Raw genomic sequence first — 16,495 nt, forward strand, 5'->3', positions numbered from 1 at the left:
GCAGATGTTAATTCTGTCACAATAATTGACGTGTTCTCAGACACTGTAATGGCAGCTTGATTATCTTTGTGCTTAGATGTAACTAAAAAGGTTGTAAGCTTGATATATAATCTGCAGCACCTGTACATGCAAGTATTGTCTTTTCATACCAATTTTTTCTAATATTTGAGATGATAATTGGTTAAGGATTTGATTCTGTGAAGAAGAACAAGTTTGCTATCCGCAATTTATGCAGCTCTTACACATATATTTATCTCTTTCATTTCAGGTGAAGGTTATTGGATATGATACAAACAGTCCAACATCTGTGGCGGATTGGTTAGATTCTTTAGAATTGAATGATTACATCAAGACCTTTCTGGCAAATGGTTATACGTCAATGGATCTTGTGAAAAAGCTATGGGAAATTGAACTCATTAATGTAAGTTCATGATTTATGTAATACCTTCAAAATAAACTATTAGTGTTGAAGAGATTTAAATCTGAACAAAGTGGCTACACTAGTGCTACACTAGGAAGAAGAATTGATATAGCCATAAGCTCTCATAAATCATTAATCTCGAATGGACCTTACCTCTACAGTCTAGGTTAGTATTACACCTGACAAAAATGGACTAATCAGTGTCTCTCTAGCTAAAGTTTCACTGCAGATATCATCCTGTGGTTGAAATTGCCACATCTCTAGAAAGTATGTTTTCTGTCATTTAGAATTCGGAGTTTCAGCTGAAGGATGATTAATCAGATATAACTAAGGCACCAACTCGGATATTGGGAATGGTTTTGCTAGTACATTTATGAATCATATTTTGAGCAATTTCATCTCTAGAGCCATTGATGCTTCTCTTTATTTTCATCTTCAGGGCTGAAAATTTTGTTTTGATAGATAAATATATTCAATTAGAATTATTTGACATTGTGTGGCCATTCAGTGTTCAATTGTTAGAAATTACACTGTCTCCAAATAATGTGTTTCTAATTTAAAATTTGCACGTTGTTGATTTATTGTAACACCAAAATCATTTTTGCACCCTAAGTTGTAGATCAGGACTGTGAGCTAGAGTTCCAGGAGCAGAACCTCCAGGTAGTCACACAAAGGGTGGAAGGAAGTGTAACATTGATAAGCAACAAGTTGCAGAAGTCAAAGGCAGCTGGGGTATTTGGTGATGTGGCTTAAAGTACTACTTGAAAATCTTTGTGCAGCATTCTCTGATCCAAATACCCAATGGTGGACCCAGAATAGGGTGCCATCATTAGAATTCCTTGCCTCCGCCACATTTCATATCAAGCCATACAATGACATGAAATGTAGTTGTCTTGAGTTGGTGGTCTTCCCACTCCCTACATGGATATGCAGTCATAGTGAGAGAGGAGCTCCTTCCACTCTACATTGGTGTCTCCATTGATGTAGCTCTAAAGGAGGAGGGCTCTGAATGCCAAGGTAAATTTTAAATATAAAAGTAAATTTAAATTTATTATCAATTTACATATATGTCTCAAGATTTGTTTTTACTACAGGCAGGAAAATAAAATATCCAACAGAGTTTATGAAAAACTATACATAAAGACAGACAACCAATGTGCCGAAGAAGGCAAATTATGCAAATAAAAAAAGTAATAATACTGAGAACATGAGCTGTAGTCTTTGAAAGTGAGTCAGTAAGTTGTGGAATCAGTTCAGAGTTGAGGTGAGTGAAGTTATTTCTGCTGGTTGGAGGGTAATAACTGTTCCTGAACATGGTGGTGTGGGAGCTAAGGCTCCTGTACCTCCTGCCTGATGGTAGTAGCAAGAAGAGAGCATGACCTGGATGGTGGGTGTCTTTGATGATGGATTTTGCTTTCTTGTGGCAATGCTCCCTGTAGATGTGTTCAGTGATGGAGAGGCCTTATCATTCTGTGAAGGTAAATAGAACCTACAGCAGGGTGACAGGAGTTGCATTGGATTATATCAGATGCTTTGGTAACCAAATAACCTTTCTTAAGAGTCTGAAAGTTATACAGTAAATCCACTATGTCAAGTAGAATAGTACTGAGGGAATAGACAGATAAGTGAACATTTGAATCAGTGTGTAGTTGAGAAATTTTATGTGAATGGAAGTTCAATGAGACAGATTCGTTTTACACACACGAGCTCCCTTACTTACTTGATGAAGTCAGACCTGAGTGCTGCTTTCAACAACTGGATGTTCATGGGTTGAGTAAGGCAGCACATCATTTGTTTAACATAGCATCTGTCAGCATTTAGTGTTTTTCCTCAGAGCCATGACTCTGCCTACCTTGGCATTCAGAGCACCCCCCCCCCCTTTTACATCTGTATCGGTGGAGTCAGCTGGCGGGGAGTGTACACAGATGCAGCTCCTCACTCACTATGGCTGCTGATCCTGGTGGGGGAGATCACCGATTGACCGTTCTAATAAAATAGAAGTAGCACCAGAAGGGCTGAATGCTTGCTGACACACGGGCATAGTATGTCAGTTCAGGCCATGTGCCTGCAAAAGGTAAGTGATGGCTTCTAACAGCATCGGAAACCTACCCTTTGTGTCTGGGACGGCCATAGCACCACAGAGGAAAGCTGACTAGTGAAGTGGGAAGAGCTGGCATTTTCCTATGGCACTGTGTAGAACTTACTGCCATGGATGTCATGCATGGATTGAGTAGATGTCTGCTACTAGGATACCTAAGATTGCAGATTTTGTCTTTCGCTGCAAGTCCACCTAAAGCTTCTTAAGGAAGAAGAGAATGCATTGGGTCTGGTTAGTAGGGATAGAAAGTTGGTACCCTTTTTTGATCTGGTCTAATTGTCAGGTGTGATTCAGGTAACTCTTAACTGTCCTCTGTCTCAGTCATAACAAACTACTGAAACATCAGCAGCAGTGTGACACAAGTCAAACAATACGCAGCCAATTTTAACTCTCATTGTCCTCCTCATAAGCAAGGACATGTCAAAGTTAGAGGTTGTGATTACATTCAGTCCCTCTTTCACTGTTGTTTCTATTGTTGTTCTGCTCTTTAGATATGAAGGAAATACTCCCACTGGTGGGGGAGTCTAGGACCAGAGGGAAGTCCATTTAGGACAGATGGTGGTAAATCTGTGGAATTTGTTGCCAGAGGCAGTTGTGGAGGCCAGGTCATTGGGCATATTTAAGGCGGAAGATGATAGGTTCTTGATTAGTCAGGATGTGAAAGGTTATGCAGAAAAGGCAGGGGAATGAGGTTAAGAGGGAAATGGATCAGCCATGATGAAGTGGTAGAGCAGATTTTTGGACCTAATTCTGCTCCTATGTCTTATAGTCTTACGGTCTCTGATGACATCCTTACCAGACTCCTGACACTGCCATGTGTCCTTCTCAGGGCTTGTCCTGGCCACCTCTTGCCCATGTGTTTCCAAGCTGTCCTAATGCACGGTCTCATCATGAAACATTGGCCATTCCTTTGCCTCCACGGACGCTACCTGAACCATTCAGTTTGTCCAGCAGCTTATCCTTTCATCTTTTTCAAACACTGAATTATAATTGGCATATCTAAGTGATACGGATGACAAATAACAAATGGACTAAGTGACTCAATGTATCCTTAACTGACCTCACAGTTCCAAAGTAATAAATCATGATTCAGTTCAGTACCTTCTGATCTAGACCAGCCCTTTGCATATGTTGAATTGGATCCAGGCTGTTGTATTTGCAGCTGATCCATCCAGAGACCATGAAAGAGGAAAATAGTTAACATTTCTTCAATATAAAAAGTTGACTCTGTTTCTCCTCCCACAGAGGTGGATTGACCTGATGGGTATTTTGAGCATTATCTGTTTTTATTTTAGATATACAGCATCTGCAGATTGTTTTTTGATTTTCAGCCTAAAGCTGTTCTGGAGTGATGTCTGTGGATCAAGTAGCAATTGCATGATTACTTGTTGAGCACAGAATGTTTCATAGGGATGGTCAGACTTTGCATTTAAAGTTCTAAAGAAAATGTTTGGAGTGAACAATAACCAGTCAATGGTGACACTAAATACAAAGAGATCCTCTGAGATAGAGACCCACTGAGATCCATTGAGGAAAAAGTCAATTGCTGGCATGAGATCAAAGAGAAATAAGCCATCGGACCAGCCCCTGCTGCAATTAGTGTACCTGAGAGGTTGAATTAGATAGAGATACTTTATTGATCCCAAAGGAAATAACACTGTCACAGTAGAATTACAAATGCATGGATTTACAAATACAGAAACCTTAGAAGAGAAGAAAGAAAGAATTAAAAATGTTACCTCAGTCTAATAGGAGGAAGGTCATCACTTTCCTGGCTATAGGTTGACTCATTATAGAACTTAATGGCCGAGGGTAAGAATGACCTCAAATAGCACTCTTTGGAGCGGCACAGTTGTCTTAGTCTATAACTAAAAGGTGAATGGGAGGTGTAGCACTTAGGTTGTTTGGTTAGGTAAGTGCCATTTGGGACAAATGGACAAGGGTATCACCGAGGGACCGATCCCTGCAGAAAGCAGAGGGAGGGGGAGAGGTAAAGGTATGTTTGGTTGGTGTTGGATCCTTTTGGAGATGGTAGAAGTTGTGGAGAAGAATGTATTGAATGCCAAGGCCCATGGGGTGGTAGGTAAGGACAAGAGGAACTCTATCACTTTTAAGGTGGCAGGACAATAGGGTGAGCACGGATGTTTCAGAAATAGAGGAAATATGGATGAAGGTAGCATCAATGGTGGAGGAAGGGAAAACCCATTCTTTGAAGAAGGAGGACATCTCTGATGTCCTGGAAAGGAAATCCAAATCCTGAGAACGGATGCGGTGGAGGTGAAGATGAAGAATAGGGAATATCATTTTTACAGGAGATAGGGTGGGAAGAGGTATATTCAAGGTAACTGTGGGAATTGGTAGGTTTATAAAAGATATCGGTCAACAGTTTGTCTCCAGAGATAGAAGAGAGATCAAGAAAGGGGAGGGGTGAGTCAGAAATGGACCGAGTGAATTTAAGGGCAGGGTGGAAGTTGGGGGCAAAGCTGATGAAGTTGACGAACTAGCGTGGGTGCGTAAGGCAGCACCAAAGTAGCTGACAGTGTGGCGGAGGAAGAGTTGGGGAGCGTTACCAGGGTAGGCTTGGAACGTGGACTGACCTACATAACCAATGAAACAGCATGCATAGCTGGGGACTGGGACCCATGCAGGTATCCTTGGCTACTCCTCTAATCTGGAGAATGTGGGAGCAACCAAAGGAAAAATTATTGAGGATGAGGACCAGTCCTATCTGACGGAGGAGGGGAACTAGTTGGTTGTTTTATTATAAAAGAAGCTGAGAGCTTTGAGGCCTGCTCTTGGGTGAGCAGGTGTGTAGGGACTAGACATCCATGGTGGAAATGAGACAGGCAGAAGCAGGGAATTGAGAGTTAGTGAGGAGACTGTGAGCATCAGAAATGTCGCAGATGTAGGTAGGAAGGGACTGAGCGAATTGGGATAGAGTGGAGTCAAGGTATGAGGACACGAGTTCAGTAGTTGTATCGAATATCCTGCTGTATCCATGGACTCGAGCTCAGTGAACAGTAGTTGTATTCGTAACAACGCTGGAACAGAATACATTTTACTTCACAGCGTTATGCCAATCATAACTAGCATTTGTGGGGCCACTAATATTCATTAAAAATAAGTGAAGGTTGGCAGCCTGATTTCTTTTAATTCATGTTAATTAATATTAGTGTTTTAGTAAATGTACATCAGTCACGTGGATTGATTATTTTTATTTTCTCTACATCTGTTTCCAACTGTCTTTGATGATCAGAGCTATTTGGAGACGGTGAAGTGGCTACTTCAAAGCAAAGATCACATGACAGGCCCTCGGGTGCTCCAGTGACAGAGCTTAAGGCTGTGCTGCCAGATATCTAGGTGTCAAGTGCACTCCAATTTCCCTTGGAGAGAGACAGAGACATGATGACTCTAAGGTTGTTCGAAGCTGCACAGCCGCAATGCTTTCCAAATAAGTAATGGCAACAGATTGGCCAACAATCGTGGGAGTAATTTACAGCCCTGACACTCAATGGTACACTTGCAGATCAAATCAGCCTCCCACCAGCTGGTTAAATAGCCCACCCAGCTTTCCTGATCATTGATTTGTTCTGCTGCATTTGGCAGCAGAATAGTTTGTCCCATATGTGCGACAGAGAAATAAAAAATAGAAAATGCTGGATAAACTCAGCATTTGTGGGAAAAAAGAGTCAATATTTTGGGCCTGTAACCCAAAGTATCACTGTTCCACTTTCCTTTAGATGTGGCCTAGCTTAATGAGTTTTTTTTTCTGTTTTATTTGAATTTTAGATTTCCAGCATTGCAGTTTTTTTTAATTCCTTTGAATTAGTAGAGAATAAATAAACAAAGTGCCTTCATACTAGTAAGATTGTCTTTTGACAATTAAATCAACCTGGAATACAAAGCTTTCATTGCATGCCGAGACCAACTAAGTATGTTTCCTTATTGTTAATTATAGCTGATCGGTTAAGGGTAATGGTAACTATCACTGGAGCCTGTTAATCCAAACACTGACTGTGAGTTGTCAACTGGTGTACAATCCACGTTCGGTTCACGTTAGATGAACATCTTGCATTAACATATTTGAGCACTTGGTGGTGCAGTTGGCCAAGTAACTGCCTCTAAAGGGAAATGCAATTCATCAGTTCAATGATGTGATATAATGGATATAAAAGTGGAATTTATGATCAATATAAGCACATGGTATTATCATGAATGCATTTTAGCCCTTTATATACTATTGTTTGTGATGGTATTTATATTCAGGTGAATTAAATTAACTTAGACACACTCTTCCCAACTGTGTTCATGCATCAGATCACATCAAGTTATTAGAAAATCAAGTTTATTTGGCCTGTCACAGACAGAGGAGGGTGTGAGCTTTTTGGTTTCTTAATGTACAGTATGTGACAATTATGCTGCTAAAATATTACAACTGTGTCACTGTGTCACTCGCACACAAAGTCAATCAATACAATACAGAATTAGAGTGCTTCTACAATAAATTAGAGATTGCTGACCATAAAGCTAAATCACATTGTAAATATTATTTTACAGTTGATGATTTTATTCCTCTGTGAATAATTTAGGGGATCTTAAAAATTGAAGTTTGCTTTGGCACATGCAATACTTTAGAAATATATATCAACTTGATTATTTGCTTTCAGGCATAAAAGCAAAATCTAAATATAAATGAGTTAATAAGAATAACAAGAATTGGTGAATTGTTCTGATTATGAGGAAGTACAGATCATGTCTTAGTTCATTTAGTTGATGGTGAATTTATGGACTGGGTAAAAGATTAGGGGATTAAAATTGGAATTGGTTGTACTCACATACACAGTGGAAAATAGTTGCTATAAATCCAGTTTAGAATCCAAGTCTCCTGCACTCCAAAGCACTTTTGACATATATTGATTGGGATGCTGTAATGGTGCCCTCACTGATCCCTATAATCAGGTATTTTGTCTTCTGAATACAAATGCCTGTTTCAGTACCCACATGAGAAAGTGGTTCTGCATCCAGCCTAATTATGAAAGAGGCAGCAGAAGCTGCCCACCAAAAAGTGGCCCTTATAGTAAAATAATTCACTGAATTCCTTTCCCCATCTGACATTCTCTTAGAAAATTCTCAAAAGGCATCTCAAGTTGCAAGATCTCCTCGCTCTGCTTCCCTCTTCCCTCTGGGTGGCTGCAGTTCACTGTTAATATTCTGCTGAGGCTGGAAGACCAGTTTGTTCCAGTCTAACCAGCAGGTTCATTGACCACAGGTCATCTATGTTCAAAGCTATACTTGGGATGATATTGATGTGTAACTGAAATTACATTTTGGCTGGCAGCCCTGAGCAGAACTTTGGGAGTGTTCCATTAGTAACAATATCACTCAGAGATGAAATTTTTAATTAATGTCCTTTCTGCTGACTTCTGCAGTTCAAGATCCCATGACAATACTTAATAATGATTGGCATTTTCTGCAGATGTTTTCTCTTAACTAATATCACCAAAAACTAAAGTTTTTGCAAGTATTGGAAAAGATATGTAACCCATTAAGAAATTTTAATTATACTACATAAATTCATCATCCTTTTCATTTCTTATTGATTTTCCCATTTACTATATTTTACCACATTAAAATATTGAACATTTGCTGTTGGTGTTTGAATGTCGAGAGTGTGTCCGTTAATTGATACAATGAATGAACAGGGTGGACTAACGTGCATGAGTGTGGAGGGAATGAGGCATTTTGCATTCACATTTGATTGAAGAGCAGAACAGCAGGAGAAAGCCATCATGTCCTTAAACCCTTCAATCAGTTAAGAGACAACATAGACATGTACAGTATGTTTCTGTAATGTTAAAGGATCTACAGAATGCATATTTTTCTTCAACTAGTGTGCACTTCCAGCCTCCTGCACTGCATGTGTCACTTTTTTTAAGATTAATTATAGTGAAGCTTCAGTGTGCTATTTCGATATTACTCAAACCTCTTAGTTAAATCCTGAGTATTTTATAACAAAATTTCACTTATTCCGAAAAAGATCGTGGGGTTACCTTGAAGTTACTCTTCTTAAATTTTCATATATATTTTTCACCTGGTGAAGCTACTTGTTTTATGAGACAGCGCGGTGGTGCAGTGACGCTCTTCAGTACGGGTGACCTGGGTTCAATTCCCACCACTGCCTGGAAGGATGTTCTCCCTGTGACAGCATGTGTTTCCTCTGGGTACTCCAGTTTCCTCCCACAGTTGAAAGTCGTACCAGTTGATCAGTTAATTGGTCATTGTAAAATGTCCTGTAATTTAGGCTCGGATTCAATTGACCCAGGATGGCTGGATAGCATCTCGAAGGCCCAGAAGGGCCGATTCAGCATTGTACTGTATTATGTGTGTTCAACAAATTTAATCTAAATTTCTGAAATTCCATTTCATTTTAAGTAGAGGACAAACTTCCATGTGGTTGAAAGTGGCTTAACCTATCAAGTCTGTCACAAAGCTCTTTCCCCTGCTCACTCTTTTATGGTGGAGGAAGTCATGGCAGACATAAAGCGATGTTGGGAATGGAGGTGGGGGAGACAGTAGGGGAGAACGGAGATCTTGAAGGTGGTCAGGATATTGGGGATCTAGATTGGTAACTGAAGGATGTTGGGTTGTGGTCAGCTGGGGAGCTTGGAGGTCACCATCTAGTTGAAGCTAACATATAGTGCTTGGTGTGGAGAGACACTTGGGTAAGTAACAGTGACATCAATGATTCTGAATGGGCTGTGAAGCCATACCTGCAGAACTGAATTTCTTAGATGTAATATTCGATATTCACAGTGTCTTTGCACATATCTGGCCTTCTTTATGTGTGTCAAACACATGGAAAATACAAAAGCAAGTTTGCATGTTTCAGAAATCAAATGATAGGTGCTCCATTGCTTACATAGTGATCAATTTTCCTCTAAAATTCTACCCAATTGTCCAATTTCCAGATCTAGATCACTTTATTTGATGAACTAAGGGTGTCACAAAGTTCAATAAAATGCACTTATAGTGTCATGTAGAAAAGTATGATTTTGAGTTAAAAACACGAAAGCTTGTATTTGCCACGTTTGTTAAGTGTCATTTTAGTAGGTGCATTTTAACTTGGAGAATCTTTAAATGGTTACTATGACAGCTGGAAGTTGCTATGGTGATTGTAGCACAGCAAAGAAAAAGACTTTCATTAGCAGATCCAATTCCCAGGTTACAACATTTAATAGTGCAGTCTTTTAGGTTAATTTCCCACACAAAATATAACGAGCTCATGCCTCATTTAGATTTGGGGAAATGGATGCGCCCTAGCCAGCCCTCGTGCCTTATTTCAATGAAAATGTTGCGTTTTCTCCAACAAATATTCTGCTCCTTTGCTTTTTTGTGTTACGGTACGGAGAGGTTAGTGATAATTAATGTCATTTTTTATGCATGCACGCATGTGTTAAACAAATGCGATGCTTTCGGGTGCCTTAATTGGCTACAGGAGTCGAGATATTCCAGCCTTGCAGTTAATAGTGCAGTTTGAATGTCCTCAAATTGTATCTGGGAGCTACTTAATTAGTTACCATTTGAAGAAAGTTGGTTTTTTTTTTGTTGGCAGCTGGAGAAGTGATGGTCTTCATTTCAGGCTATTCGATGTATCTTTCGGGCGCTTCGGGATTTTATTTAATGGTGGATGCGGAAGTGGCATTTCGAGATCCCAGAAACTAATTGAGCGTTCAAAGCACTGCATATAGTTGTGGCTGGGAACCAGAAGTAATCACAATAAATACACGATATCTCTTTGAATGTGTGAGGAAAAAAGGTATCCAGTCATCCGGGTTGTGAATCAGTACAGCAGCTTGGCGCCCTGTGTGTCAGAGTATCCATAATAACGTGACTGCAAAGACACGGGTGCAGTCGAGAAAGTGCCTGCTGGTGAAGACTTACTACAATTGTTAGGGCAGTAAACTGATGTAGAGCGTGTTTAATTTCTGACCCTTAGCCAGAACAGCTGTTATTTATGTCTTGAGCCTTTTTGTCCGATTTTTTTTAAAGTGCACGTCTAATTTTCTCTGATGCTTTGGTGTGGTATGACGCATCAGAGGAGTAAGGTGCTCACCCAGCCTGGATGCGACTGCAGATCTTTTCTGACTGGGCATTCTACATAATTCCACTCGTGCTTTAGGGGCCAGGTGAGTCAGATTTAACCGTTCACTTTGGAAACTTTGAGACAGTTAACAGTAGCAGACATAAAATGGAAGTCGAGAAGAGAGACATATGCGCAGTTCTGAAATAATGCGAAGGTAGGGAAAATGTTCAGCTCACGGTAACGGCGGAGAGCGGTGAACCCTGTAGTCTTTACCTTGTCTGTTTGACCATTTTACATCTTTTGTACAATTCCAGTTTTTAAAAAATGCAGTTTTATCGGTGCTGTGTTTTAACTGCAGTGGTTGTGTAAATAACGCATCGATGTTGTTACGTTTGTACTGGGTAGGACGTTAACCAAGTAATGTGATAGTACACAGCTTTGACAGAGGGAGTACAGTGAGCTGCATCTCGCGGTCTGCTGTTTTCTATAGTAGCAGCACTCATCACGATTCAAGGGAAATAAATGGCATAATTTACACAAAGAAACTGTTTTTTTTTTGAGTTTCTGTTTTTTTTTGCCTTCTGCAATGTTATTCTTCCATTTGTGCACAAGGTTTCTATTTAACACGCTTCGACTTCAAATTGTGAATATGCTTCGGAGACCAGTCCTCTAGTTGTGTACGTTTGTGCTTGCACCTGCCAACACAACAAAGAGCAATTATCCCAATGTTGTATGCTTTGAGTAATAAAATTAAGTAATCACTTGTGACAACAACACCACATATAAGATGTATTATTAATTGAAGTGCTAATGGAAAGTGCATATCTTTTGTTTTTTCAGCTCTTGGATAATATCTTGGATGAGTAAACACAAATTACCGTAAGCTTAAAGCTAAGGTTATGTTAGGAGCTAGTGTTTATAAATTGTTGAAGTAGTTTTATATTTGGTTGTCCAAGGAAGCTGTGCAAATGTTGTAACTGTAGTTCAGAGCGCGAGTTTGATAGCTGGGATTATTTTTCTAATGGGTGCTGCTGGATCTGAGTTTTTTCCCCAATTAAAATGCTCGAGTAGGGGATGATATACTTTGACTTTTATTGATTACTGAATATTTGGTAATTCATAAAAATGTTGAAAAATCAATAATACTTTGGACTTATCATCAATGAAAGTTGTTCCTTGGCAGCCATTCCAAAGCTGTGGTATTGAATCTGGGGAGGTAAAGTGAGAATCTGATCTGTTTAGATCAGCAGTGTGTATCATCCTGATTTCCTTTGACATTCACTGGTCAGAGTGAGTGACCTTAAAATGTGTCCCACTAGGAGTGTGAGTGGAAATGAGACCCCTTCCCCACAAGAGACTGTATTCTGAAGGACCCTGTCCATATCCACAGACACACAGCAGGATAGTTCAAAATAAAACTGAGAGGCTAAGAAAATATTGATACATGGGGTGGGGGTGGAAGGGGGCAAATTCTGCTGAAAGGAATCTTTTACTTATTGAGATACTGTGTAGAAGAGGCTCTTCCATCCCTTCGAGCTGCACAGCCCAACAGTCCCCGGATTTAATCCTAGCCAAATTATGGGGCAGTTTATAATGACCATTTAACCTGCCGGGTAGGTCTTGAACTGTGGGAGGAAACCAGAGCACCCAGAGGAAGCCCATGCAGTCACAGGGAGAACGTACAGACTCCTTACATACAGTGGTGGGAATTGAACCTGTGTCGCTGGTACTGTAAAGAGTTGTGCTAACCACCATGCTACCATGCCAACTCAATTGTCAGCCTCCTTCTCTGGAAGGCTTACTCGCAAGAGCTGGGGTGAAATATGAAATTCAGCAGCCTGTATATGCAATTAATGTAATTATTAGTTTAAAACTGAGGTATCTTTCAAAACAAAATGATTTATATTGTAATCCACCGTTTATTTTATTCAGGCCATTAACAAATTGCAGCATTGATGTTGCAAACAGTCTCAAGGAAATATTGTCAGACAGTCTTGAAACCAAGTTAGATGAGGAGACAGTAAAGCTAAGAAATAGAAGCTGAGTTGGCCATTTGGCCCTTTGTGCCTATTCTGCTGTTAATCAAGATAATACCTTCCATCTACATTGGGGCCACTTTCCAGGACCAATCCCCATATCCTTCAGTCCCTTTAATACAAGGGTTCCCAACTTTATTTATGTCATGCAGCAATGCGATTAAGCAAGAGGTCTGTGAACCCCTGCTTTAATATCTAACAATAAATCTCTACATCTCCTGAACACTCAGCAAATGAGTCTCCAAAGATTTCTGCAACCAGAGTGATGAAATTTATTGTCATCTGCCCAGAATTGACTTCTGGTTCCAGCCACATCAGCAATCCTTGTAATTAATCTGCCATGCCCTATAAGATCTTTGGTTTCAATGAAATCATCTCTCAGTCTCATCTCATATCAGGCTACTGAAAGATCAGATGGAAGCAGTCGTTTTAAGGACCTTTATAAAGGCAGGGAGTAAAGTAGTGGGACAGGGTACTTAAGGGGGAAATTCCAGGAGATTAGTTGAGCAAGTTGGAGAAATGTCCATCAATGGTGAGGAAAAGGAAATCTGGAATGCAACAAGAATTAAGAGGAAGATACCTTTCTTAAGAGTAGTGGAGCTTGAGATAGTTACATGGAAAAACATTATATTTTAGTCTATGCTGGTCTGGGAGTCTGTGTAGTTCATTGAGCCAAGATGATATGAACAGGATTTTGTGTGTTAAATTTCTTCAAAATTTGGAGCCTGATCTTAAGTTAATTTGTGATGTGTGGAAGTAGTTAGTTGTGGTGTAGTTGAGGACATAAGTCGGAGATTTGGTCAAATGGGTGTAACAGGAACATGGGGTAGATTTTCAGTAGCTATTGAACTAAGATGATGAGCAAATTTATGGAGGTGTCAAATAAATGCCAAAAAGTGAAGGAGAGGTTATGGGTCAGTCAAATAAAGCTTGAATAATAGTGAGGGAATTAAAACCTAATAATAAGGAAATGGTTTACTGAAGAACCTTATTTAAAAACTTTCATCTCTCCATGACAATCTGAGCAGGGATGACAAGCATATGCACAAATTGGTCTGTGCAATTTCCCACAAAGGTTTGTGTCCACAACTCTGTTGTTTTAAAAACAACTTGGATGGTAGGTTAAAAGTCCACATATTCAAATTTGATGATGGTGCTGAGATAGGTAGGGTTTGGCAATATAATTAAATTCTTTAATAAATGATGAAGGGCTGGAAAATGTCATTGCCCAAAGAATGCTGACTTTCTTTGGGATGCAAAAGGCTATTTGTTATGTCACAGCTGGATCAATCCTGAACACTACAAGTTCGGAAGAATGTATTGGCCTTCGATGGAGTTCAGGATAGATATTCCAGAAGTCTGCCTCAACTCCAAGCATAAGCTGAGAAATGTGCCCTGGAATTTGGGCCAATGGGTTAATGTTTGTTGAATTACTAATGGTAACCATAAGCTTACAGAGAAATAATGCCTGATCATAAAGAGTAACCCTTGGGGCATGGTTTTGTACATTGTAAACCAGCCTCTCAGGAGTAAAATGATGGCATTTATCTGTATGGAATGTGTGGCAGAAAGTATGGAACTCTTCCGTAATCCTGGAAACAGGAGGAGGAATTAATTCTAGATCTATCTTTCATATAAGTCCATAATATATTGCTTTATGTTAATATATATATATATCTCTAAGATGTTATTTATTACAGTGCAGCCATAATCACATCGAATGTCACAAGTTCACAGAAAATACTCAACTTTTATTTGGCTAGGCTTCTGCAACTATAAATGCACTGCCTTTATTGTGAATGGCGAATCTCTGAAATTCTCCACTGCAGAGGGTTGTGGAGGCTAGGTCATCGGCGATATTTGAAGAGGATACAGATAAATTATCGAAAAATGATGGACTTCCAGCTGGCACAGAAAAGGAGTTGAGGGTATTGCCAATGGATCAAAAGAAGCAAGAGGCACTCAAATACATTTAAAATTAGAAACTGAGTTTTGATAAGATGGATGGTCAAAAATATTTCTTGTTAATAAGTTGATTGTGAGAAGTCATAATTTAGGTATAATTCGAATATTTTGTTGGAGAAATACATTTTGTATAAAAATACTACTCATTTTGAGTCGGAGAATAACGTAACAGAAATAAAGGTGCAAGCAAAGCTTGTTAATATCCTTTTAAAGAGAAAATGGATGCATGTTTGAGAAAGGAATAGAAAAGTAGATTTTAAGGTAATGAACATGATATAAAATTAATGTCATTAAAGTTAATCTATTTTCTATCCAGTCTTTTCCAAATTATTTAGCACTCTCTGCTGCAAAGCATCTATCAGATGTTATGTATTTAATAATTAGGATAAATGAGGACTTGAGGGTGCTTCATTCCAGGCATTACTGTTAGTATCCTCGAACACATTTCACTATATCCTGAAGTGTGCCAAGTTTGTCTAATGTGGTGCTTTTGAATTATTTTTGTTAACTATTCATTTAATGGATTGTGGCATTATAGTGTTATTGATAAACTTTAGATTTTCTTTTCTCTTTTGACATTCTTGGAAAACTTATTGTATTAACTTGTTGCAATATTTATTCCCTTTTTTAACCCCCACCCCCTGCCCTTTTGTGACCCAGTGGACTGGCAAAATTTCTTTAATCTTTTAGGAGCAAATCCTTAATATCCATATTAACTGGTGTTCTGTGCACGATGCTAAAAGATGCCAGAATATCAAGGGGTTGTTCAAAGTTTATTTTCTGCTTTCACCATATTAATGTGGTTTATGTTTCCAAATGCAGTTTTGATTGAAGATACCATACATTTGCCATTCCTTCATTTTGAAGAATTAAATAATCTTGCAGCACCATTGATAGAAAGGTTTTATGGTGATAATTCTTGTATAAAAAGAAACCATAATTCTGCCAGAGGTAGCAATTAAGTCTGAAGGACAACATTTTGGTTGAGGCAATTTGAAAGAAGTGTGATCATCTCTTGGTTAGAATAAATCATTTAATTAAATGGTAGTTATTTTATAATTATTGTTGGTGTTAGAATATTCATGAACAGTAATACTTTTACTATATAAAATTAAGCTGTGTTATGAAGATGCATTAGTCTTGCCTATTGCTCTTAATGAGCTAATTAAAGTTTCAGATATTAGCAGGGGATTTTCTTGAATTCTGTATAAAATGTCTTTAAAAGTCTCCATTCAGAAATGAAGAGTACATTGAAATAGTTTACTTGCAAAGTTTAGAACCATAGAGCAGTTTACAACTTGTGTGAATACAAATGGAAAACTATTCAACAAACAAGCAAGAAAGTAGAATAGCAGAATATTTTTTGGTTTTCTGCTTGTGTCATTATACCTTCCTCACTTTGTTTCACCTATCACCTGCCAACTTGTACTCCTTCTCCTTCTTTCACCTTATTCTGGCTTCTTCCCCCTCCCCCGGCCTTCCTTTCCAGTCTTGATGAAATGTCGACTGCTTATTCCTCTCCACAGATACTGCCTGACTCGCTGAGTTCCTCCAGCATTTTCTGTCCATTGCTCAAGATGTCCAGCATCTGCAAAATCTGTGTTTTTTTTAGCTTTTGGCAATTAAGAATAGATTGAAAATGGTATCATTACCTCATAAGTGATTGTATTGAAATCTGAAAATTTATCCCTTTAGTCTCATTAGTGTGGAGGTTTATTAATATATTTCCTTCATGCCATTGGTTATGCCAATAAAGGTATCCTTAAAAACACTTGTTCAGAAAGAAAGCCACTGGGATACATTTGTTCCATTTACCTTGTTGTCTATGGTTAAAGACCATTAGCTGATGCTATTCGCATAATTAGTCTACAGCTCTAAGCTAAGGGGGTGAA

At 38.9% G+C, this 16,495-nt stretch overlaps 1 protein-coding gene across 14 annotated transcripts in view; it reads left to right on the forward strand.

Annotated features, from left to right (window-relative positions):
- anks1b (ankyrin repeat and sterile alpha motif domain containing 1B) overlaps window positions 1-16,495 on the forward strand; it is an 864,202-nt gene that overhangs the window by 801,141 nt on the left and 46,566 nt on the right. For 12 of the 14 annotated variants that reach the window (XM_059987507.1, XM_059987513.1, XM_059987511.1 and 9 more), the window contains one exon: window positions 269-421. In XM_059987507.1, coding sequence (XP_059843490.1) covers window positions 269-421 — 153 coding nt within the window. Of the gene's footprint in view, window positions 1-268; window positions 422-9,782; window positions 9,930-10,397; window positions 10,706-16,495 lie in introns of those variants that run through there. The other 2 variants (XM_059987519.1, XM_059987518.1) reach the window with 2 other exon arrangements.

The sequence above is a fragment of the Hypanus sabinus genome, chromosome 13 (assembly GCF_030144855.1).
Source record: "Hypanus sabinus isolate sHypSab1 chromosome 13, sHypSab1.hap1, whole genome shotgun sequence".
NCBI classification, from domain to species: Eukaryota; Metazoa; Chordata; class Chondrichthyes; order Myliobatiformes; family Dasyatidae; genus Hypanus; species Hypanus sabinus.